We start from the raw sequence: 24543 nt of genomic DNA on the forward strand, positions 1-24543 counted from the left end.
TACATATTTATTACCAACATCTTTGGAACTGAGATACATGTAAACAATAAATAAACGCCGCTGCATTTTTAAGCCTGTCCCAAGTCGGGAATTTAAAGGAGACATGACACAGAAAATCATTTTTTTAAAGTTATATTTATAAAAAACTATAGTATGTTTAGATACGAGTATAACAAACGTTTTCTCATCAGGTTAGCTCTAAATAAAGTTAGAATGATTATTTGTGTTATCACGACGACCTAATTAATATGCATAAATGAAAACCGGAAGTAACACCCACCTACCATATATGGAAGTGCTACGTCATTGGTTCTCAATCTCCATTTTGGTGCATTGAAATTGTATTCAAGTGCCCGAAAAAAATATATATCTTCCAAAATATCTTGTATATATAATGCAAAGTGGTCCAATGATCTGCGTATGAGTTCGATAATCGTGTTTAGAAAGTAAGAAGACTTTAGTTTTACTGTAAACTTTTCATTTTTGTTAGGCATACATCCCCGTGTCGCGAAAACACAACTATTTTGCACATTATTTTAGGACTTGTATAGGAGGCTGCAAATAAAATAGTGACACAGACACTGTGTATTATTCTTTGTTGCCGCTTGGTTATATCAATTAACAAGACCGGTAGACTTAATCATGGCCACGAGAAAGCGTGGGAGCCTTTTATCTTTACATGGTTCGGCGCCTCGTGACACAGGTGTCGACGCAGGTGTATGACTTCGATAATTGAAATATAATTGCATTTCGTTTGTCTTACGAATTTTGAAGTAAGACAATTTACATGGAGAATTTGGCACAATACACAATTTAGGCGATTTTAGGTGAGTTTAAAGGAGCTTTTCTGGTACGAACAATATTTTTTTTATAGATCAGTTAAAATATTTAATTTTAGCAAAGCAGTTTTGGAACACGATGAAGCTTCAGCACAAAATGATCAAAAACTAATAAAAATTAAACATGTTCGCATTATCCGATAGCTGTACTTGCGGGGTACTGGTACACTTGTCAGGAGTAATTAACATTCCGTAAAAAGGGATGAAATCAATATTTTCATTGAAGATCGAGATCAAAACAGTTTAAATATTAGAATCTGAATTTATTTATTTTATGTAAAAAGTTCAATCGAACATGACAGCACAAAATGAAATATTTCTATGCAATGTTCGAAAAGAACTGGTGTCTCTCTGTGGATTCTAGTCGTCACACATGTAAAATATTTCTGTCATTGTTTATCATGTTCTTCTCAAAGTTGTTTAAATTACTACAGTTGTAAGTATATATTCGCTGGCAAACCAAAACTTTCAATATATCAAGTGCATTAGCCCCACGCACTTCAACCACTCGATCTATGAATTGATAACCAATGACGTAGCACGGTCAGGTGACCACATGGCTAATTAAAATTTGTATGGCTAGGGTTATCGTCGACTTTGAATCAATCAATCTCCAATTAAACGACGTAAGTGACTACAAGGAGCGTTTTTATGATATATATTAGGTGTAATAAATCAAACAAACCAAAAATTGAAAAAAAATAATTTATTGTGTCATGTCTCCTTTAAGGGCAACTATTTCGTTGTACTTGTGGATAATGTTTTGGGGATAGCTGCAGCCTGTCATGTGGTGTGAAGATTTCCTCGTCGTTCATTTAAGACCCATTGGTGGCTGATATTTTTCACATGGTGGGGTTGTTGCCTTTTTGACATATTCTACCATATACATCTTCGTTATATTAAAAAACAATGAGAACAAACAAAATTTGCAGTCTTACAAATTTCAAAACACCAAAAAACACCGAGGCTTCGTTCCTTGTGTTGCACATGGTGGGACCTCTCAGTGACGGATTTGGCTTTCTATTTTTAAAAATTGGTTTTGTGTCCTCCTTGCGTACAATTAATTTTTGGATTGAGATCTTATATTATTCTAATGCTGCTGATGAGAGGTTACTTCTTAAAACATGTGTACAGTATGATGATATTTGGAACATATATGATAGGTATTTTACTATTTAATAACCACTGGGTCGATGCCACTGCTGATGGAACTAAGGTCCTCGAGGGTATTCACGAACCTAGTAGTCAGACTTTTCTGACCTCGATTCATATCAGATTTATTAAAACCTTTAGTATTACAAATTTCAATTACCTGAAACACTGAGGCTTCATTCCTTGTTTTGCACATGATAGAACATCTCAGTGATGGATTTGGCTTCCTATTTCTGTAATTTTGGTTTTGTGAACTTCTTGTATACAGTTATTTTGGATTGAGATCTTTCTATATATTTGATTATAATGTTGCTGATGAGAGGTTATTTCTTGAAACACGTGCACAGCATGTCAACATTTGCTAAATATATGATTGGTACTTTTATACAACCGCATTTTTTATCGTATAATGTATTACCTATCGTCCGTTAACTTAACTTGAGTAAAACTTCTCCGATCTTTTTTCAAAATTTCAACGCATTCTTTCTAGCTACATGGCGGAGGGTCCTATACTTTTTTGGAGCTACTAAGTTGGGCAACGCCAAGAAAGTTTTTAAAATAATAATAAAAAATAAAATAAAACAAATTTAGTTTGATTTTTAATTTGTTTTAGTGGATTCCTTATAAAAATTCGTGCCTGCGTTTCACAATCAGGAGAATATATATCTCTTATACACTGTCTTCGTGTTATAAGGCGTAAAAAGGGCCACACTCCAAAAAAGTTGACTTTTTTATTTTTGGTCCGATTTTGACCGATTTTTATTGGATTACCTATGAAAATTGCTGCTTGCATTTTTCAACCAAATTTCAGATATCTCTTACAGTTTTCGAGTTTTAAGGAGTCAAAGTGTGCCTACTAATTTCTGTCTGTATTCTTTAAGTTTTGTGTTGGTGGTGTTACGTTACAGGGTAGTGAAATGCGTTTTTATGGCGGGAATCATAATTGTAGATCTACTGTCGCTGCTGGCTAGCGTACTTGTAGGTGATAAGGGAAAGTAGCTAACGTATAATTCTAGCATATCGGTACAAAGCCTCTACACAACCAAGACTCCTCCAATGCCTTCGTGGTAATGCACGTGAGCTTGGGTCTAGTATCTCAGGCTAAATTGAAGGGGATCTCGGACCGTAAAGCGCTCCATAGATGCAGTGTAGGCCCACCGGCGTGTGGACATGTCCTAGCACTCACCAACCTTTGCGCTAGCCATGGGTTAAATGCCGGCTAGATGAATGTCGTTAGCCTTGGGAAGCAATTCATCTAGGAGAAGGAAATATTTGATATAAAATGTGGATAGAGCGGCTTCATGAGCTGTGGCAGGCAACCATTCTAGAGGACGGAAGCGGCAATAAGAAATATACCAATAAACTCAGGACTTGTGAAAGAAGGGTCTTCATATAGAAGAACCATAACGCTGAAGAGGCCGATAATCCTATCTACTACCAGAGCAACTAACTTTGGAACATGGAACTTAAGAACTACGAGGCAGGAAAGTGTTCTCAGATAGATGTAGAGATGCGTGCAAACGATTTAGATATTCTTGGGATATGCAAAACAAGATGGACAAAATCAGGACAAGTGAAATTAAAAACTGGATAGTTGTTGCTATACTAAGGGCATGAAGAAGACAACAGCCCACATACTCAAGGAGTAGCCTTGATGTTGTCTAAGATGGCACAGTCAGCTTTAATCGGATGTGAGGCTCATGGACCTAGGATCTTCAAAGCAGTATTTAGAACAAAGGAAAAAGGGTCAATAAGAATATCATCCAGTGCTGTACACCAACAAACGATAGTGACGATGAAATAAATAGTGCTTTCTCCGAAAGACTACGACCCCTGATAGACAGAAATTCAGCAAGAGATGGTAACATCTTAATGGTCGAATTCAAAGCAAAAGTTAGTGGTAACAACACAGGATATGAAGAGATAATGGGAAAACAAGGTCTTGGTGACATGAATGAAAATGGGGAGAGATTCGCTAACCTATGTGCTACAAACAGTTTTGTAATTGGAGACAGTTTTTTCACAAAAAAAATATCCACAAAGTAACACGGGTCTCAACAGATTACATCACAAATAGATTGACCATTTTTGTATCTGCAAAAAAATTAGATGATCGTTAAATGTAAGAGTAAGGAGAGGAGCAGATATGGCTTCCGATCATCACCTTGTAGTAGATAAATTAAAACTCAAGCTGAAGGAGAACTTGACACCACCAGCAACAAAAAGGGTCTTGTACAACAAAGGAAGTTTAAGAGACATAAAAATATTGGAAGAATTCAAAATTGAAATAAAGAACAGATTTGAGGTACTCTAAGATCAGAGAGAACACGAACAGAATATTGATGAGATCTGGAAAGGAGTGAATGACAGTGAATGCAAATTGTCAACAGGTATTGGATCCCAGAAAACATCGCCACGAAGATTGGATTAGCGAGGAAACACTAGATAAGATTTAAATGAGGACAAAGAAAAAAGCAGATATAAACATTAGTCGAACAAGATCAGTAAAGGCTTATGCACAGGAAGAATGCAGTACACCAACAAATTCATGAAGAAAAGCATCAGAGAGGATAAAAAAATTGTGAACAACGTAGCAGGAGAGGCTGGAAAAGCTAGTCAAGAAGGAAACAATAAAAAACAACTTCTTGGTATCACAAAAAATGATCTCTGTAAAATACAACCGTCCAGAATAAGGAAAGAAACCAAATAGTACGTGAATAAAATCAACATTTCAGACCAACAAGCTGGGTTCCGAAAAGGTAGATCTTGTGCTGACTAAATTTAAACACTGTGAATAGTTTTGGAACAATCTTCGGAATGGAACTCTTTGCAGTACATTACAATCATTGACTACGACAAGGCATTTGACAGTGTTGACAGAGAGACAATTTGGAAACTACTAAGGCATTATGATGTTCCCATTTAGACTGTAAACATTAGAAGTTCATATAAAGGCTTCAACTGTAGAGTTATCCATCATGGAGGGCAGCTAACAGAATTTGAGTACGACTAGGCTGCTTACTTTCACCCTTTCTTTTCCTTTCGGCAATTGATTGGATTATGAAGACATCAACAGATCTTTCGAAAAATGGTATCCAGTGGACACCCTGGACACATCTGGAAGAACTCGACTTTGCAGTCGATATAGCTCTCACTTCACGTACTCACCACCAAATGCAAATCAAGATCAATAAAAAGAAAGAAAATCAAGATTCTAAGGGTCAACATCCGCCACACAGAACAAATTAAACTAGACGAAGAACCTCTATAGGATATCACAAATTTTACATATCTAGGCATCATAGTGGATAAGAAAGGTAGCACCGATGAGGATGTGAAAGCCAGAATTCAAAAGGCCAGGGCAGCTTTTAACAACTAAGCAACATCTGAAACTCGAAAGATCTACAAAGACACACAAAGCTTAAGATCTTTAACAGCAATGTCAAGGCAGTCTTGTTGTATGGATGCGGAAACATGGAGAATCACCGTCGTTATAGTGGAAAGAGTGCAGACATTTATAAATGCCTGTTTGAGACACATCTTCCGTGTCTTTTGGCCAGATACAATCAGCAACGCAGAATTATGGGAAACAGAAACCGGTAGACCAAGAGCTTCTACAGAGATGCTGGAGGTGGTTGTGCCACGCACTAAGGGAACCACCAACCAACATCACATGACAAGCCCTAAGGTTGAACCCTTAGGGAAAAAGGAATTGAGGTAGACCCTATAACAGCTGGAAAAGAGATTTGGTGGCAGAAAGATTGGGAAAGAACTGGAGTGAACTGGGAAGAATAGCCCAGAACAGGGTGAAATGGAGACAGCTTGTAGTCGGCCTATGCCCCAGGAAGGGTTTAAAGGCATTGATAATTCTTTAAGTTAATTTGTATGATAGTGTTTGTCGTCTTTATAGTGCTAATATAAACATCTTTATTTGTACTTCAATGAAAGCTTCGTCGAGTGCAGCATGATACGATCGCAGCCAGTTGAACTCTTCTCACACGGGGCAAGTGTGGACACAATATTAGTTTTTGATACACTTAAACATAGGGACTTACCGTTCACTATGGACACAACAATATGTTTTGATATAACACTGTACAATATCAAAATTCGATTTCAGTAAAAAGTTCTGCTAACATGGCGCTTTCGTGGATCAAATATGTACCCCATTATCTCAAAAACAGTTAATGATAGAGTAAAAATGCAGAATACTACTTAAAACCCTTGTAAAGCGGAACAATTTAACCCCTCCCCACACACACGAAAAAGTGACTCACTTTTACGACATCGAAATAAAAAAAAATAATTAGAAGAATGTGTGATTTAAAAACTCTAAATTAAACCAAATATATATAGTTTTAACTATCTGGTGACATAAAAAATTATCCACTTTGTTTCTAGTTTACTTCTGTGAAGGAACAGTTAAATAAAATCGCTATCCTCCTCACTTCAAAGTAAAAACTGCTATTTGTTTGGTTTTATGTTCATAGATGTACATTTTGGAGTGATATAAATTGAAGGTTACTGACCAAGGCTCATTTAAAGTTTCGTTTGGCAGTCTGACTTCCTTCCCGCTTCCTTTCTCGTCTATGCAGACAAGCTTATTTTGGTTCCAATCTACTATATAAACACGACCGTTGTCTTCTTCTGTTACGTCTAACGGATTCTTTATGTTAGCAACGCCACCGGAAAACAGTACTGTCCCAGACAATGTTACTATATGGACACTGCTTGCATTAGATTCACAACAGATTATATTTCCAGATGGGAATTTCGATATGGAATACAGCAAACTCCTTCCCATCTTGATTGTGCGCATAAATGTACCACTTTCGTTATAAGTACAATATTCACCGCGTCCTCCAATAACAATGACGTCATCTACCAATGATATTCCATGAGGTTCAGGTTGACATTTAAAAGATTTGATTGGTTTTCGTGTCGTCAGGTTGATAATTTGAACACGCCCTTCATTCGGAAGTGTTACGAATGCCTGGTCGGTACGTATGTTGATGAATAGACCCCATGGGTTACTTCCTACTTCAATAAAATCAACATGCTCCCCATTTTCTGTAAGAATAATAACACTTGTAGCACTGAAATTACATGATACAAGTTCTCCATTAGATCTTACACCAATGCTAGAAATCCACAAAGGTCTCGGTTTTTCTATTTGGATATTTCTGTCAAACACAAAATCAGGTGCGTGAGTTCTCTTGGTAATATTTTGCTGTGCAGACTTAAATCTAAGTTGCAAGTCCTCAATTGTTTGTGGGCTAGTGTTGACAGAAACCTGTCCTATACACGACATGTTTGACAGTAATGAAGAATTTCTTTCAAACTTGACAATAATAGATTCATAGCTAGAAAGAAATTTCTCAAAAAAAGTTATTTTTTCTGCCATGGTAACTTTCAAATTATTCATAAGAGTGAAAAGCTGAGATTCTGAACCCTGCTTGACCAAAAACGTCAACTGGTTTTTCATGTCTTTTATAGCAGTATTTTCTTGTCGGAACCTCTCGATAACTTTGTCTTCATTCTCAATAGCAAGTTCAAACACGGAATCAACTTTTGATTTCATTGCTTCTTTAATTTCATCTAGATGTTGTACAAGAACAGCGTAATAATTATCAATATCCTTCATCATAGCATCTTTTTGCTCCGTGAGATTTGATCTGTTTTCTCGTCGACGATTCAAAAATGACATGCAGGTATCTTCAACACTCTGTAAATCTGACGAGAATTCTTCAAACAAAACTGACTCTCTGATACCAGTAGCTGCATCTAGCAGTGGTAATATCTTAGGACAAGATCTGTGCTCTTCAACAATGCATTTCCGGCAACACAATCTATCATGTGATATACAGAACGTATCATATGGCAGATCTGCATGATATTCACAGTATTTGTTCAAATTGAAGCCTGAATTTTGAGAAATGTCGATGCTAACTAAATGGTGCGTTGAAAGAACTTTTAAAGAAGTGTGAAGACCGATGCAAAAGGAACATAATGGTACATCACAATCTGTACAGAATTTAACAGCTAGGTTTGATGCACTTCGCTTCTCACAAGGCTCGCACAATGTTTGTTCAGTTGCCATATCTGAAAATGATAAAAAGCATATTAAATAAAATGCCTCGCGGACCTCAGCTATAGATACACCCGCATAGGTGGAACCCTGAACATTTAGGGGTAAAATTCAAACTTTGGGCAGCTCATAATTTTGATCTTGACTAAATATTTGACACAACATATATAAAAATAAAAAGGGACTTCCATTAATTAAAAAAAAAAACGATTCAATTAACAAAATTCTAATTGTGTAATTATGTGAAATCCCCCTTTTTATATTAAGTTGAGAGACACGAAAAGGAAAATAAGAAATTTATAGTAATTGAAAAAAAGAGCTAACATCAATAAAAGTAATTCATTCTCAAAAAATGGGTGCAACCACTTATGAGTTTAGCCCGAAAACCCTGAATTCGCTCCATTTTATGAAAAAAAGTTCCTTACATCTCATAAACAAATAAAAATGGAGAACACATCAACAAAAAGAAACAAAAATTATAATTTGTGAAGGACTTCTGAAAAGAATGAACTGAATTATTTTTTTCTGAAATTGCTGCACCTACAACACGCCAAATTTTCACGAAAATTAGTGGCAGTGATAAATGTGCGAAGTGTGAACGATGGATTGACGGAAAGACGCGTACCGCACTATCCCATCATGAAATGATAATACGTCCCGACAAGAAAGACGGGATTATAAAAAAAAGACAGTTTGAAGTGTTCCACTGTAAGCACCTCAATGTATTTCTAGTTATTCATATGGCAAGCCAAAGTGGACAAAAATCAATATTTTTAATATTAGAAAATGAATTTTTAATATTAAAAAATCATTTTTTTTTTATATTAAAAAAGATTTTTTAATATTAGAAATTCATTTTGTAATATTAAAAATTCATTTTCTAATGTTACAAATTCCTGATTTAGTAATATTATAAAATATCACACATTTTTTTATATTACAAATTGAATTTTTAATATTAGAAAATCAATTTCTAATATTAAAAAATCGTTATGTAATATTAGAAATTCAATTGACTTTTTAATATCAAAAAAATATTTTTTTTAATATTTAAAAAGGGTTTGGTAATATTAGAAATCAAATTTGTAATATTAAATAATGAATTTGTAATATTAAAAAATCATTTTTAATAAAAGAAAACACTCATTTTTGTCCACTTTGGCTTGCCACATATTTACATATATACCTGTGCTGGTGTAAAATGTAGGAGTAATGGTGAGGACACTAAACATCACATGACCTCTATTACCAACACAATGATTAAGTGGCACAAGTATTCTCAGAATGATTTGGTATGAACCTAATTCTAGCAACAAAAACTTGATAGAGTTTTAAAACACACACAAGACAATTAGTATTCTCAATAGCCCAGTTTCCAAGACTGGCAAGAGAAAGCAGTATGAACAAAGTTAATGCAACATCAGATCAATTTAATTTTCTCCAAATAAGGTATTTCTGTACGGCCCTTGATATAAACTGGACAAAACCAAGAATTTTCTAATACGTCTAATACGAAAATGCATTTTCCCTTCAAAATAAAAATTTAGAATAGGGAAAAAGGGGGAATTTTAGATTGAATCGTCTGATTTTGCATGATGCTACTTATTATTCAGTCTCGTGCATAAAAGAAAAAGTCATACTTAAGGGTGACCACAAATGCGAAGTTAACCTTTTGTCGGTCAAACGTCCGATAATCGATTAGTTCATTCGACTTAATATTTGACATTCACCACTTTGTCCAGGCGAATCGTCTGTATTTTACTTCCTTGTTAAGTTCCGGTTATCGTTCTTGTTACATTTTCATTCAACACGATAATTGAAAGTATATTTTTAGACGAAAGAGAAATGTTGAACAAATCAGTTTTCATGGTACAGACGGATACACCGTAACGATCCACGAGTTCATGATGACCCATGAAACTTCCGTAGTGATGACAATCTAATTATATGAAATCTTTAATTACGCTACACACTTTGACTCGGCACTCAGACCGTGTATTTCAATTATATTGGTAGTGATGACTCAGTCTTGTAGCAACTTAACCCTGTTCCAGAAGCCTAATGCATTGTTAGAAGCCTGGCACGGTACAAAAAAAGTCAGTAGTTCTGCAAGCTTTGGCATAGCGTACGAGTTATGATATGAAAACTCCATACGCAGTGCCAAACGGATGTTGCATGTTGCCCCAAATGAAAGAAAAGTACAGGGGCGGATTTAGGCGGGGTGTGGCGGGCGTACACCCCCCTAAAATTTGCAAAGCATGGGTTGTCCTCAGCTTAAGAGAGTATCTGAAGTGACGATGAAATCGATGTCGCATTCCATCCGTTTTAACATTCAAAGTATATAAAACAGTATCATTCGATGTGATTACTAATCATCTGACCTACGGTTTATTTAAGTTCTATAAATATTATATACTTCAAAGGAAGGTGCTTCGTTGATGACAAATATTATAAGCTTTTTGACAAAATTCCAAGACGGGAAAGGAGTCATGGCCATCGCCACTATACGTCACCTAAGTTACACGATGTTTCAATAGATTGTCTCCTTCCTTTCATACAAAAACCTCTTGGACTTCATCACATTAGAACCAAACTCTATTCTATACCTCTCATTCTACTACACTCCCTTTACAAAACAAGTCTTGACACTCCTGTTTCTGACCCTACCTCATCATTATACAGACTTGTTGCCATCATTTTGAATAATGGTTTCCACAGACTCTTAAACCAGTTTGTGTGAAGTCAAGATGAAGAAAAATGATCATTTCTTTCACTACCCTTTGACAACAAAGGTATAGATGCAATTAATTTGGCTAACATCCTCCATCACAAAAACGTTACCAACAAAATCCCCCATATTTCAAAGACAAATCTATACCAATTATTTCATATTCCTATACCTCACCCATTGCATCCAGAATTTTCAATTATAAAAGGCTATTGCAGAACCTCCAGATTGAGGACTTCAAGGCTAAACCACTTGACTGTTCTTGCAAAAACTCTCCATTCAAATTTGGCCCATCCGGTCACGTCGTTACGGGAGATTTATCCATCATCGAAAACGAATCTCTGCGTAATATCCTTCCTAATTGTCCTTCATAATTGTCCAAAGTACAGTGAACCAAGCGTCATAAATTGGAATTATAGGTTTAAAGTTCTTATGGATGCGTGGAGGACTACGCAAGAAAACGGATAAAACGAAGACAATAAGACATTGATTCTCTGCCAGAGTGGTTAAAGGCCGTGGGATCTTTAATTTTGAAACGAATGAAAGTTTTAAGTAGGTCAATTAGTCAATGCTACATCAGTTTTCAAAGACCCCGTTGTAGCAAAAACATTGTCTACTATACATGACAAATCTGCTGTCGTACCAGCATACAAAGCCACAAACAACATAGTTTTTGTCTGCAAAACGTTTTACATCCAATGTTTATTATCAGCGGTAGACGTAGAAAATAATAGCAGTGATAAAACCTATACTGCTACCACACTCTCCAAAGAAGAGCTTGTGGAAAACCATTAATCTGTGCTATCCAATTTGGTCTCTCTACCAAGGACGATGATTGTGATTTACCGTCCATGTACTGGATTCCACAAGAATCCATACAGACGACGTTACATAGCATGATCTGCAAAATGTACCACCAAACCTCTTTCAAAACTTTCACAGCTGTCAAAAAGGGTCTGCAGTCCTGCCACAACACTTGTTACTCCTGTAGTAGTATTAATTCAATGTGGATCCTGAAAAATTCGAAAGATCTTTTGGAGACAATCAGTTCAAGACTATTATCAGAATATAATAACATTAAAACCTATGATTTTCCAACACTGTATACTTCTATTCCCCATACTCAGTTAAAATCCCGACTTTAAAACATTATACATCGTTGTTTTTTCCCAAAAGATGGTACACCTAGATACAAATGTACAGTACTTGGTAGAGATTCCTCATACTTTGTAAGAAATAATTAAAATCATTTTTCAGATATACAGAAGAAAATGTTTACAAAATGCCAGAATTTTAAATAGGCAACATATTTTGTACATATGTTTGATATTAATAAATAAAATATGTTTAAACTAACATATTTGTCCAGTGTGGTGGACGCGTTTTTCAACAAACAGTCGGTATTCCAATGGGAATAAATTGTGCTCCTCTACTTGCTGACCTATTCCTTAACTCTTATGAGGCTGACTTTATAGCTGATCTGATCCGAAAGAAAGAATATCGTTTAGCTAGATCCTTTAATCTCAGTTTCCGCTATATGGATGACGTATTATCTTGAAACAATCCTAATTTCGGGGATTTGATACATCGCGTCTACCTCAAAGAACTTGAGATAAAGGATACTACAGACACTGTGAAGTCACCCTCATATCTTGACCTACACTTAGAAATCGATGTTAAAGGAAATCTATCGACCAAACTTTACGACAAACGTTATGACTTTTCATTCAGAATTGTCAAATTTCCTTTCATCTGTGGCAACATCCCTTCAGCACCTGCGTATGGAGTGTTCATATCACAACTCATACGTTATGTCAGAGATTGCCGAAACTACGCAGACTTTTTGTATCGCGTTAGAATTCTAACAAATAGGCTTCTGGAACAGGATTATGTTGCTACAAGATTGAAGTCATCACTACAGAAGTTTTATGGTCGTCATCATGAACTCATGGATCGTTGCGGTGTATCAATCTGCACCATGAAAACTGATTTGTTCAACGTGTCATAGTTTTCCTTTCCTCTTTCGTCTACCCTGAACTTGACTTTTTATGAGCAACTCGGTGGGTGTTTTTAGAAAAGCAGAGGACGCTTACCTTATCGGTGCACCTGGTCCACGCTCCCAGTTTTTAGTGGAATCCGAGTTGCTCATTTGCTTTTGTTGCTTTTTGTGTGTGGTTTTAGTTACTTTATGTTCTTTGTTGTGTATGTCTGTTTTCCATGTCTAGTCTTTGTCCCTGGATTGCATTCTTTTGATTACCGCTATAACCTTGGTTCCCTTGATTACTCTTTTAGCAGTTGAATTTAAAACAATTGTTACATTGTAGTTGCGGTTCTTATAAATAATTTTTATGATAATCAAAGTTCCAAAACATCCCTAACTAACTTCCCCATGAAAAAGGTGAATGTTGGGTTGGTTATTTCTGGTGAGCTATTGTCATTGCTTTAATTTCTCGCTAATTTTACCACAAAAGTTTTCTACATTGCACCAACTCTAATAGAATCATGATTTCAAAAGTTTGACCTAAAATTTTTTTAACTATGCCCCCCCTCCCCCCAATCTAAAATCCTGGGTCCGTCGCTGAAGTTGACAATACGGAATGAAAAGTCGTACAGTTTAGTCAATAGTTTTCCTTTCGATCTCTAAGTGTAGGTCAAGATATGAGGCTGAGTGCACATGTCTGTATAAATTTTTCAAACGACCAAAAAGACTACAATTATATACAATTATTATTGAAAATCGTAGCGGTACTAAGGGACCACGGTCAATATCTTTTGGGGTGAACCAGTGCAAATGCAAAAGGACGCACACTTTTGCCCCGTACATTCTAATAGGAATTATTATTTTTATTTTTGTCATTTTTAATAATGGTAGGACATCATTTTTTTAAATTGGAAGGTATTGTTAGGGGTTCGTTTTGTTTGTATTGTGTTTCTTTGTTTTTGACCCGTAAACATAGGGAACTAGCTTTTCATGTAGTGTCACATGGTATGAGTAATCTTTTCAACTCAGTATAGCTTTACATCTTTAATAGTCACTAGAATACATACAGGTTATCACAATCCATATTATAAAATCCAAAGACAATTTCTGTGCAACTGGTTTGTTCGAAAGCTAACCTCTCACTGAAATCGGAAAAAAAGTAACCATAAACATGGAGTTAAATATAAATGCTTGCCATAAACAAATAAATTAAAATAAAAACAAACAACAGATAACAGTAGACATTTCACAATTCATGCTATTGATGTTCGGAAAGGAAGCTGAATAAAATAATTTAACCTCTAAATCTAATCACTTACAACTGGAAACAACAAACTTTTCATAATTCGCGCTCTTGTAGTTCGGTTATCCAATCGAAATTATCCAGCTGGCACAGGAAGTAGTTTCCTAACGACAGAGGGCGTCAAAGTTATTGACTTCCTGTTACAGAAAACCGGTAGAAATCTGCACGTTTCGGAGCTGCAACAAGATGTTTTTACCTCTTTTGCATGCATTCGCCTTTCTGAATAGTTGTATAGGTCGAAACGCCATCTCGCTCACGCTACTTCTGGCGATATTCTCAATTGTTTCGCAATCAGTGGCGATTGGTGAGGTGATATGGGCTGTAAATGCTGGCGGTGATCGACACACCGATGTGCATGGTGTAGTTTATGATGCAGATCCACTCGAACAAGATAAAGTTGGCATTGCTTCAGATTATGGAAAAACATTAGTAATAGGGCGAGTGAACCCACAAGACCAAATCTTATACCAGACTGAACGTTATCATATGTCAAACTTTGGTTATGAAGTTCCATTAAAAGGCAATGGAGATTATGTCCTTGTTTTGAAGTTCTGTGAAGTCTGGTTTACGTCTCCAAACAAAAAGGTAAATGGAGACTTACAAGAAATTTAATTATCTTTTCTTATAAAAGGATAAGATATGACACATAAAGGGGTTCAAAGTTACTTTTAAAGTGAAATGTCGTGAACTCATTTTCCATCTCAAATGGAAGGACCACAAAAAAGTGATATAGGTACCAAGTCAATTCACCTACATTCCTGTTGGCCTTGGATCGTTTCTTCTCTAGTCGTTTCGTCCTACTAAAGTGAGTTATTTTCCCTTGATATGAAACGTGTTTTAAACATTGACGATTTCTTATAATATTATAAACTGGGAAAAGATCAATGGTCGCCCACTTTCCAATGGCAACCAGAAATGTGCCTGGGCAACCATTTTTTCTATTTTAGTAGCCCAGCTGGTAAATTGCAGAAAAAAATTATTGTAAACAAAAGTTGACGTCAGAGTTTTAACTGATTACCATTCGATCTGAAATGTAGCGTCCCTAGTTAAATTTTATCGGTAACCAAATCTAGTAATAATACGGAAATCATTCATAACCAATGTCGGTTTCTTATTTACAATTGTTTATTAATTTCTGCATCCGGTATTTCGTAAAATGTGGAATTTTATTTCTGGTTCATACCCTCAAACAAGTATGTTACACACCAAAATTTTGTCTGAAAAAGTCCGGACTACTAACTTTTTTCTGGGTTGATTGATTTTATAGTTTAGTACCCAGGGTTACTGGCCTAAAAAAAGTTAATCTTGACCCTTGATTATAAAATATATAATAAATGAAAATAAAGCAACAACTGAATTGATTATGTATTTACATGAAAATATATTAATTTCAATATCGATTATTTTTTATCCGATAAAGTAAATACAATTATAAATGGAAAAAATGGTTATTTAACAAAAATTAAAGATAAGAAAAAGAAAATGTTTCCAGAAATTAAAATGCCAAATAACAAAGTTCCTACATGTGATTGATAGTTTTCACAGTTAAATTAATTGAATAAACCAGCATGGCTTTATTGTTGGTTTTAAGTAAATGATGTTTTTTTATAAGATCTTTCTTTTTCTCATGTATTGGAGAATGCATAGCAAAAAATAAGTTCATTATTTGAAAGATTTGTTATCATGGAGTTCCTCTGTGATCTGATTTGTTAACAAACTGCCACATCCAACATGATCTTCCAGTTTACCAGGTATCTGTGTTATAATAATATGAGGAAGGTGAAACCTTAAACTCACCTGAAGAAACATGAATTAAAACACTTAAATCCTTTCATAATTTTTGTTAGCCCTGGTATTATTAACTTCCAGATTGGTAAAATGTGTCATGATGTACATTTTTTGCCCTTATGTGTCCTCCTGTTGTCATAGTCAGAAATATGTATGGGCCAAAATGTCCAGCTTTGGTAAGGAACTGTGGGTTGTTATGATCCCAAATGTCTTTGGGTCGAATTAATTACGTCATTTTCGTAAACATTTGGGTGCCATGTTTTGACCATTTTCAGTATTAATGCTCCAAAATTGTTTGTTGCTGAAAGTGTTATGTTTGAAGATTAAAGTTTCTGTCTTATAAATGTGTGATACATGTAGATAGTACTAGATACGTGGAGTCTTCTCTAGAAATTTATTAAACATGGTTTATTAAAGTATTTTGAGGGCACTCAACTGATACAAGGTCATATTCAGGGCACTCCACCTTGAGATGAGGACTGTTTATTTTCTTAAACCTTTACCGTTGTGTGATGTTGTAAAAGTGTCATAAATTGGTACGAAACACATGTGCATATGATGCAAATCAGTTGAAAATAATAAATTCAAACTGAAAATGTAGTTGGGTTTTAGCAACTGGAGGCACATTGGAAAATTTGTGATGTGGGCAAAATGGTGCAGTGCCATGCTAAATTTGTCAAGTGAAACCTCGAGATACACGTGTTATGAAGACATCTAGGAGGAAGTAAGGGACATTGAATTTAAGTCATTTTAAGAAGTTTTCACCTGGGAGCTTCTTGCTATTTTACATGTAAATTGTAGAACAAAAAAGAAAGCATGGTTGAATGATATCCCCAGAAGTAAAGCAGTAGACAAAAATCTTTTTAGTTTATAATTGTTTGACACTAGTAACTAGAATACAATTTTCACATTTTTTAATAAAATTCTTGTACACCACATGTTCAGTTATTTTTTTTATGATTTATTTATCATATAGTGTGTAACATCTTTATTTTAGGTTTTTGATGTGGCCATAAATGGAGAGCACACAGTTGTACATGAGCTAGACATTTTCTCTAAAGTGGGTAGAGGGGTAGCACATGACGAAATCATTCCATTTTCTGTTAGAAATGGCAAACTAAAGGTTAATGGTGAAATGTCTACGATTATAGATCAGAAAATTAGTCTAGATTTCATTAAGGTAGGTATTTTTTGTACCTCTGTCCTTTGTCAAATGTTTATAATATTTTTTATGTAATGCTGTATTTCACTTTCCTGTTCCTCGTGTATGATATGTTCAAGATGTCAGGTAAAAATTGAGTTTGGATGGTAAAGATTTTGTGTCCTGCGGACCCATATATGGGATAAATATTTCTGTTGCATAATAGTCCCATATTTTTAATTAGACTAGACACTACATCTTTTTGCTTTGGTTCCAAAAGCGAAGCATTTAGATTCATATGATATACACACCATCTTGAATAAATTAAGTTGGATACTTGCAATCAGAAGCTGCGCCTTGAAAATAGGAATTAATATAATGGCATTCAGTTGGTCAGTTGCTGAACACCATTGTAAGGATAGAAACAATTTAACAATTCTGATACGATTCACAAAAATCAAACAAGTAGAGAATGTGAACATTAATCTGCAAATTGTAAGATAAAAGTTCAACTTCCCAATCTGTTACTAATTGTCAAACTTGAAAGATTAAATATGCTTAAGCAGATGACTTCAATATTCATATAACTTCTATATGATGTGTAATAACATTACACAGGTATCCCAGAAAATTATTGAGTTTCATCATGTACTGCTTGAAATACATTCATGTTAAAAGTAGTTTGTAGTGTAAAATTAATTCTTAACTTATGACGAACTATCTATAAATTGAAATACACACAGTTTTGTCTTGTCTCAAGGTTAATTGACATGGACACTGTGTGTTTACCTATATATAGCAGATATTTTAAATGCCAATTCTTTCAGCCAACAGCAGTATCTATTATCTATTTAGAAATTTTCTATGTTTTTCCATACATTAGTTTAACAGAAGTTTGTACTTAGAATTGTCAAAAGAAATTGGTCTTTTAATGTGGGTTACAAGAACATAAATATAGAATAAAGATGGATTGCAGAATGACACCATTTTCCTCAATTTTATCCAATCACAAGACTTGAATTTATTATGTGCATGCCATTGTCATTGAAAAGGCATCCTTTTACTGAAATTGGTCAAAACTGAGCTTAATCAACCTCATCGAAAAAACTAACACTTGGACAACTAATTATAGAATGTGGTCTGCACCTGTAATAAGAAAACAGGTTGTAGGTTGGGCTTGGGTAGGACATGAAAGACTGCCTGTCACATGGTGTTGTCTTTGACCTATATTTTACACTTACCCCACTTAAAAAAATTAAACCTCAATTATATTTGACAAATTTATTTGATAATATTTTAGTGGTTGCATGTTAATTCTATCATGTACATGTATAGGAAACATAATTCAGAAATTTTGGATTTAAACAGTTAAACTCAGTTTCAATTTGTGATAGAGAAATGGAGGATTGATTCACAGTTGAATACAATTTTTCTCCACCTTGAAGAGAAGGCAAATTGAAATTCATGTGCTGTAGGTACATTGTATTAATTGAAAAAAGGATTGGCTTAAAAGGTTTGCTTCAAAGGAACAAATCTATAATTTATGTCATTAGATCAGCCTGAAAAAAAAACTCAAAAAGAACAGATGTATGATTGATTGATTGATTGTTGGAATTTAACGTCAGAGCAGCAATATTTCAGCTATATTCAGATGATGAACATGAAATGGATGATAAAATGAACATGATAAGATGATGAAATGAAAAAGGGATGGGACACAAGGACAATAGGGTCGACAAATTTTGATTGCCACTAGAAAAAGGGAGGAATGGGCAATTAAGCCTCCTGTGGCGGAGCGCAAATGTTCCTACTCCTATCGAATACCATAGCAGGGTTCTTTAACGTGCGAGGAATGTGACATCTCTCCCAACACAGTGCACCACTTTGGTTTGCGGTCAGGTTTTCCATATTATAGCCTGACAACCCCAGCACGTAACACGCCAGGGGTACCCCATTCCACCATCTGGGGCACACATCCCAGTTGCTGTGTGGGCAGAGCGCCTAACCCCCGGCTAGGTTTCTGAGCACTATTTAGTCGCCTTTTACGACAAGCTTAGCGCTGCTGCAGGCCTATTCTTTTAACACCCAGACTTGCACGGGGCAACAGATGTATGATGTAACGATAAACTTAAAATTATTGACATGAGAAAATGTAATATTAGTTTTTAATTTTACAGTTAAAAAATCCATTACTTCCTTAAATGTAACAAATGTAACTAACAATGAATTCCAGCTTCATAGTCCTTGGAATAGACTAGGGACAAATGCAACAGTTTACAACTCCAAAATAAGTTCAATTTCATTATTTTTTTACTGAAATATTATTAGTCTGATCAACCAACTTGACAGACCAGGTTCAATTATTTCATTTTTACAAGCACTCACCAAATTATTGACTGTAATAGTATGGAATTCGCACAATATGAGGTCTGGTGATGCTCTTTTTAATAATGACAGATTATTTCTTTGTAACAGGTGATGATCATAATCTACAGTTCAGATGGCTGAACTCTTGCCTATTTCAAGGAAGCTCAGAGTTAAAAATTGAGCTGAAAATATTAATGTAATGTACTGTCGGTAAAAAGCTCTACAGAGCTTGAGTTTGTATTTATATATCACCGACTTCAAATAAAGTTTTTATCTGTCTGTCTGTCTGCAACTAAAAATTCCTATATGAACACATCATTTATTTATCCAGATAGTGTTATTGTTAGCCTTTATTTACTTTGAAATAAGACGTAATTTCCCCTGATAAATTTTTCACATGGTTCAAAATTTATCCAAAATAAGATTAATTATTTCCCAATTGGTACAGGCACGATTTTCTTCCACTATTTCAGATCTGCAGTTGATCATTATGGTTCTTTTTATTGCCCTATGTTTAGTTCTGATTTCAGCAATTTCTGCTTTTTTAGTAGGCTCTGTAAAACAGCTGTTGGTAGTTGAAAAATATGAATTGGTGTTGATGTGAAATTTTTCACTAATTAATTATTTATGATTTGCCTTTTTCATGTAATCGTCAATAAGATTAATGATTTTACAAAATGTAACTACAAATTCAAGGTTTTGTACTCTTTATGTTCTTCCAAATTTACTAACTAAAAAATACTCTTATTAAAGGGGATATGATAGTTTTGAAAAAAAGCCAATAGTATCACGACTGTCACGACCCCGGGAAAATCTCTTAAGGGAGAATTTTTCTAATCCTTGAATTTTTCCTCAGGTTTTCAATTTCAAACAATATCATCTGATAATTCAGATTCGTCAAATTTTCAGTTCAGTAAGGATTTGAGGAAATCCTCAAATTGAGATTTTTTTTTTTTATGAAACTGGGCCCAAGGTCTATAGTACACAAACAAATTAAAATACATGTCGACATATAGTAAACAACTACATGCAATAGTTCGATTTTTCATTAGATTTATACCTGGAAAGGTTGTCATGTTTTCTGGTGCAGAACATAATTTTATTGGGATATGGTCACATATGTATTATATATATATTTTCTATAAATACATACACATTCTTCATCATTTACATGAACTAAATAAATCATATTATATATTTAGAACAATATATAATTCAACAGCGAGACCTTTTTTATCTATGTTCAAGAAAAAATCTTTAACTTGTTCTTACTGAATCCTTAGTTTATTGATAACCTGTGTAAAACTATACAATATTTAAATTGATAACCTGTTAAGTGTCAGTCTGTAAGAATCAACAGTAGTTGAAACATGGTATGAGAAAACCTACCATTTTGGCTGTTTGCACCATCAGAATCAAGGAAACAATACAATGTTTTAACATTTTGGTAAATTGATTATAATTTTATTGAAATACACTGAACATTTCAAGGGCAGATAACTCTGACAAATACCTAATTTTTCTAACATTCTCTTAAAAATTTTCTGAGCAAACACAGTGACACAGAGATCAAATAAGTGTCTTTCAAAATAGAGAAAGCACCCTGGAGTGAAATTATATGCATGCAAATTGATAACCTGTCTTACCAATCATATTTTGCAATTTAGAGTTTCCTGGTTTGCAGTATATACTTAAACAGGATGTGACACTTGAACTTTGCCATGTAACAAAATGCACATTGAATATGAATATGACTGAAAGAAATTTGAAAAGTTTCTGTTTAAATACATTAGAAATGAGCCACAGAAGTTTGATCTTTAATTGTTTAAGCTTTAGCATAATGTGGATTATGCAAACATTTTGCTATCATTTACAAGGAATGGGCTATCAATTTGAGCTAGCTATGTTATGTACATTTTACTTAGATAAAGTGAATGTATGAACTGAATAAGCACAATTTTCAGCTATTTTAGCTGTAAATTTTGTCTTTCCATGTCTGTCATTCTGTTATTCATCATGTCATACAAATCAGGTTTTAGAACCTCTATTTACACAATTGTATTGTTTTGAATTTATATTTATATTAAGATTGTACCTAGATTTGTTCCATTTTAAGTTTCTGATTTGAATTTATCACTGATTTAACATAATTATGGGCCTTATACATAGAAAACATTGCTTTTTAGTTCCCTTTTTAATATTTCTTTCTTTATTTTTTTAATACTTCCAAAAATTTCCTGGCTGCATATTCCCTCTTTTCACATTCCGGGGTCACAGGACATAATTTAGCCATTATGCAAGAGTAATGTCCCTTGTGGATAGGTATTTTAAAATACGTTCAATGGGGAAATTTCATTAATCTCTGTTTACTTCAAAACATGTTTCTAATCTATATCTGATGAGAAAAAATATGATATAAATGATAGGTATCAAATTCAGCTAAAAATCAACCTCTGGTGTAAACTTTGGTCAGGAATTAATTTAGAAAAAAAAGTAAAACTTGCTTTTCACTATTGTGGCTATATGAAGATACCTAACCAAATGGTGGACAAAGGGAGATAACTCTGTAATGTGCAAATCCAGAATTGATGTTAAGTTTATGGTTGTGCTAAATGTAGCTGATATCCTTGGAAATAGTAGTTCAATTGAGTGTTTGTTTTTTCAGGGTGATGCAGATAATCCTAAGATTAATGCCATGTTTGTAATAAAGGGAACCATTGATGGTATGTTACTGCTTAAGTGAAAGGAAGTTACTGCAGTGATTCATTGATAATTTTTTTTATGTTATATTTCTATACATGTATTAAATTTTCTTTAAATAACCATAATTACTTTCCCTTCACAAAAATCTATTGATTGTCCTGTATATACTTGTATTCAACAAACCTTGTAACACTATTATAACAGATATTTTCTCTTTACCACAGACATGCTGGATGTAGAAAAAATGTCCTTACTAATTTTTTTTATTTCAGATATTCCAAAATTGCCACCCCTTCCTGGAGCAGAGTCACAACGAGAATATGAGGATGAAGAGGAAGAAGTTGAGGAAATTGAACAAAAGCCAAAGAAAAGGAAACCTTCAGGGCCAAAGGTTAAAGATCCTTACGCAGCTGATGATACCAGCAGTATTTTATTACCTGTATTTGTTGCCGTTGGAGCATTTTTTCCACTATTGTTTTGTTTATGCAAATTGTGATGATATTTAGGTTAGGAATTAATTAAGAAGATAATCAGATTTTTTTCTTTTGGAAGCAGTCAATAAATATAACTCTTAATCATTCAAAACTCCTGTCTTTATATGAGTATGAAAAAATTATGAATTTGATAAAAAAAATGGTAAAAGGAGATTTGAATAATTTGGTTGAGTCTAGTCATGAAATTATTGTCGGAGGAGCCAACGATCATCTTTTTAGCACCAAATTTTACATAAAAGTCCTCATAATCATCTAAAATTTCATGAAAGGTTATGCAAATGTATACATGTTTCTAAAATGTTCATGCATACCAATACACTTTCGGCTTGTATACATCTTGCATTTTTTTATTGTGCAATGTTGGCATCTCAAGGATTGCAAAAAATTTTGAAGCAATTTTCATTCATTCCAAAAAATGTTTTTATGATGACATTTTTTAGTGACGTATGTCTAGAGCAAAGCATTTTTTTTGTGGAGGTTTATGAACAATTTAACAATTAATTATTTTCTTTTGATACACGTATTTTGAAAAATACACAATTATTTAAGTTTTGTTCGGATGTTTTTAACCTTATATATGGAGTATTTCATATACATTGTATTACTATTTACATTTTTCAGTTTAAAGTTAATTTTAAAAATATTGATCATTTTGCTTGGATTTGAAGATTCAAATTCTTCATTTAACTTATTTTGTTATTTTATTTATTTGGGAGTTGAAATGCATAATTTTAGCTTCATGTATATTTTCGTGTCCTAGACACAAAACCTTTAACTACTTTTTCCCATCTTTTCTATCTTATACTATTGCCAGATACTAAAACATATTGTTTAAATTTCAAATGCAAATTTAAAAAAAAATAACTGTGATATAACCATTGAACAGAATACATTAGTTTTGAATGTCTTGACAGAACATTACTCTAGACCAGGATTTCATAAAACATCTCAAGTTGAGATTTTCCTCAAATCCTTCCTCAACTAAAATTTCAACCAATCAGATCACTTGAACTTGAAGATTTGAGGAAAAACACTGGACTTCAGGAAATTCTCAGTTTTGAGATTTTTTTTTATGAAATGAAGCCCAGACCCTTTCAGCCTGGCTGTAATTCTTTTTGTAACTATAAGACTGTATATGTATTAATAAGAATAGATTAAGGCTGCCTTGCAAATTTGAAGTATTTGGTTGATAAGCCAAAGATTTTTTTTCTTGTGCAATACTTTATTACAGTACTTCAACATTGAGGATGTTTGAACTTTTAACACTTTCAAGGAACCAAAAAGTACTAAGTATGGAAACAAAACTCAATAGTAGTTCCAATGGTAACTTGTTGTATAACATCTTTATGAGCCATGTTTTCTATAACAAATCTATTACTGAATTTGTTTGATAAGTCAAAAGTCCAGAAAAAATTTGGAAAATATCCACAGGGTTTGAAATTAGCAGGGGCCCACTTGCAAGTAGGGTATGTAAGTTTCATCATGTAACTCCTTAGTTTCATGAGAATGGATCCTAGGCTACCTTTCAAATGCATGGAGGTTTGTCATTTACAGAGCGCTAAGTTAAGTATTAAAAGCTAAACATCTAACAAAGGACATGGATATATTTCTACATGGTAACAGTTTTAAGAAAAAAAAAATTAAAATAGAAGATTTTGCATTATAGTACAGTGTTTCAAGATCCCAGAAATGAACAATACAACATAGACTGGTTTTTGGATTTCAATAGGTTCTACATTGGAAATTTTGGTAAGGAAAATGAAACTTGAATGAGACTTGTATACCCTATGCAGATCCAGGATTTGAGTTTAGGAGTGGGGTTAATTGAATTAAATGCAGGTCAGAGCAAGGCAAAAAATATGGGGATGAAATTTGTGGTTAAAATTTTTTTTCTTACTGATTTAGGTGGGGGGCGTACACCTGGTACGCCAGTCCTTGGATCTGCGCCTAGGACTATAC

General features: G+C 34.1%; 2 protein-coding genes across 3 annotated transcripts; one reads left to right on the plus strand and one right to left on the minus strand.

Annotated features, from left to right (window-relative positions):
• Positions 1 to 350: 350 nt before the first annotated feature.
• Positions 351 to 9876, minus strand: LOC148608202 (uncharacterized). 2 transcript variants are annotated; one of them, XM_088543719.1, is made up of 2 exons: positions 9720 to 9876; positions 351 to 8093 (listed from the first exon to the last, which is right to left on the minus strand). In XM_088543719.1, exon 2 carries the CDS (start codon positions 8089 to 8091, stop codon positions 6436 to 6438), a length of 1656 nt encoding a protein of 551 aa, XP_088399845.1. In that variant the 5' UTR covers positions 8092 to 8093; positions 9720 to 9876; the 3' UTR covers positions 351 to 6435. The 2 variants fall into 2 exon arrangements, with proteins under 2 accessions (XP_088399845.1, XP_088399846.1); XM_088543720.1 differs by having other exon boundaries at positions 9749 to 9865.
• A 4352-nt stretch (positions 9877 to 14228) lies between these two features.
• On the plus strand, positions 14229 to 23420 carry LOC148608203 (malectin-A-like). The gene is made up of 4 exons (XM_088544623.1): positions 14229 to 14676; positions 16877 to 17059; positions 22053 to 22110; positions 22363 to 23420. Exons 1-4 carry the CDS (start codon positions 14278 to 14280, stop codon positions 22584 to 22586), a joined length of 864 nt encoding a protein of 287 aa, XP_088400749.1. The 5' UTR covers positions 14229 to 14277; the 3' UTR covers positions 22587 to 23420.
• The last annotated feature ends 1123 nt before the right edge of the window (positions 23421 to 24543 follow it).

Source organism: Perna viridis, chromosome 9 (assembly GCF_037379345.1).
Source record: "Perna viridis isolate PV_CMFRI_1.1 ecotype Kerala chromosome 9, ASM3737934v1, whole genome shotgun sequence".
Lineage (NCBI taxonomy): Eukaryota > Metazoa > Mollusca > Bivalvia > Mytilida > Mytilidae > Perna > Perna viridis.

What these genes read in the sequence shown, in the direction of transcription:
- LOC148608202 (XM_088543719.1), bottom strand. Translation starts at nt 8,091, where the DNA reads ATGGCAACTGAACAAACATTGTGCGAGCCTTGTGAGAAGCGAAGTGCA.
- LOC148608203 (XM_088544623.1), top strand. Translation starts at nt 14,278, where the DNA reads ATGTTTTTACCTCTTTTGCATGCATTCGCCTTTCTGAATAGTTGTATA. An exon ending in TTACGTCTCCAAACAAAAAG is followed by an intron (nt 14,677 to 16,876) that starts GTAAATGGAGAC and finishes TCTTTATTTTAG; the next exon opens with GTTTTTGATGTGGCCATAAA. An exon ending in AATAAAGGGAACCATTGATG is followed by an intron (nt 22,111 to 22,362) that starts GTATGTTACTGC and finishes TTTTTATTTCAG; the next exon opens with ATATTCCAAAATTGCCACCC.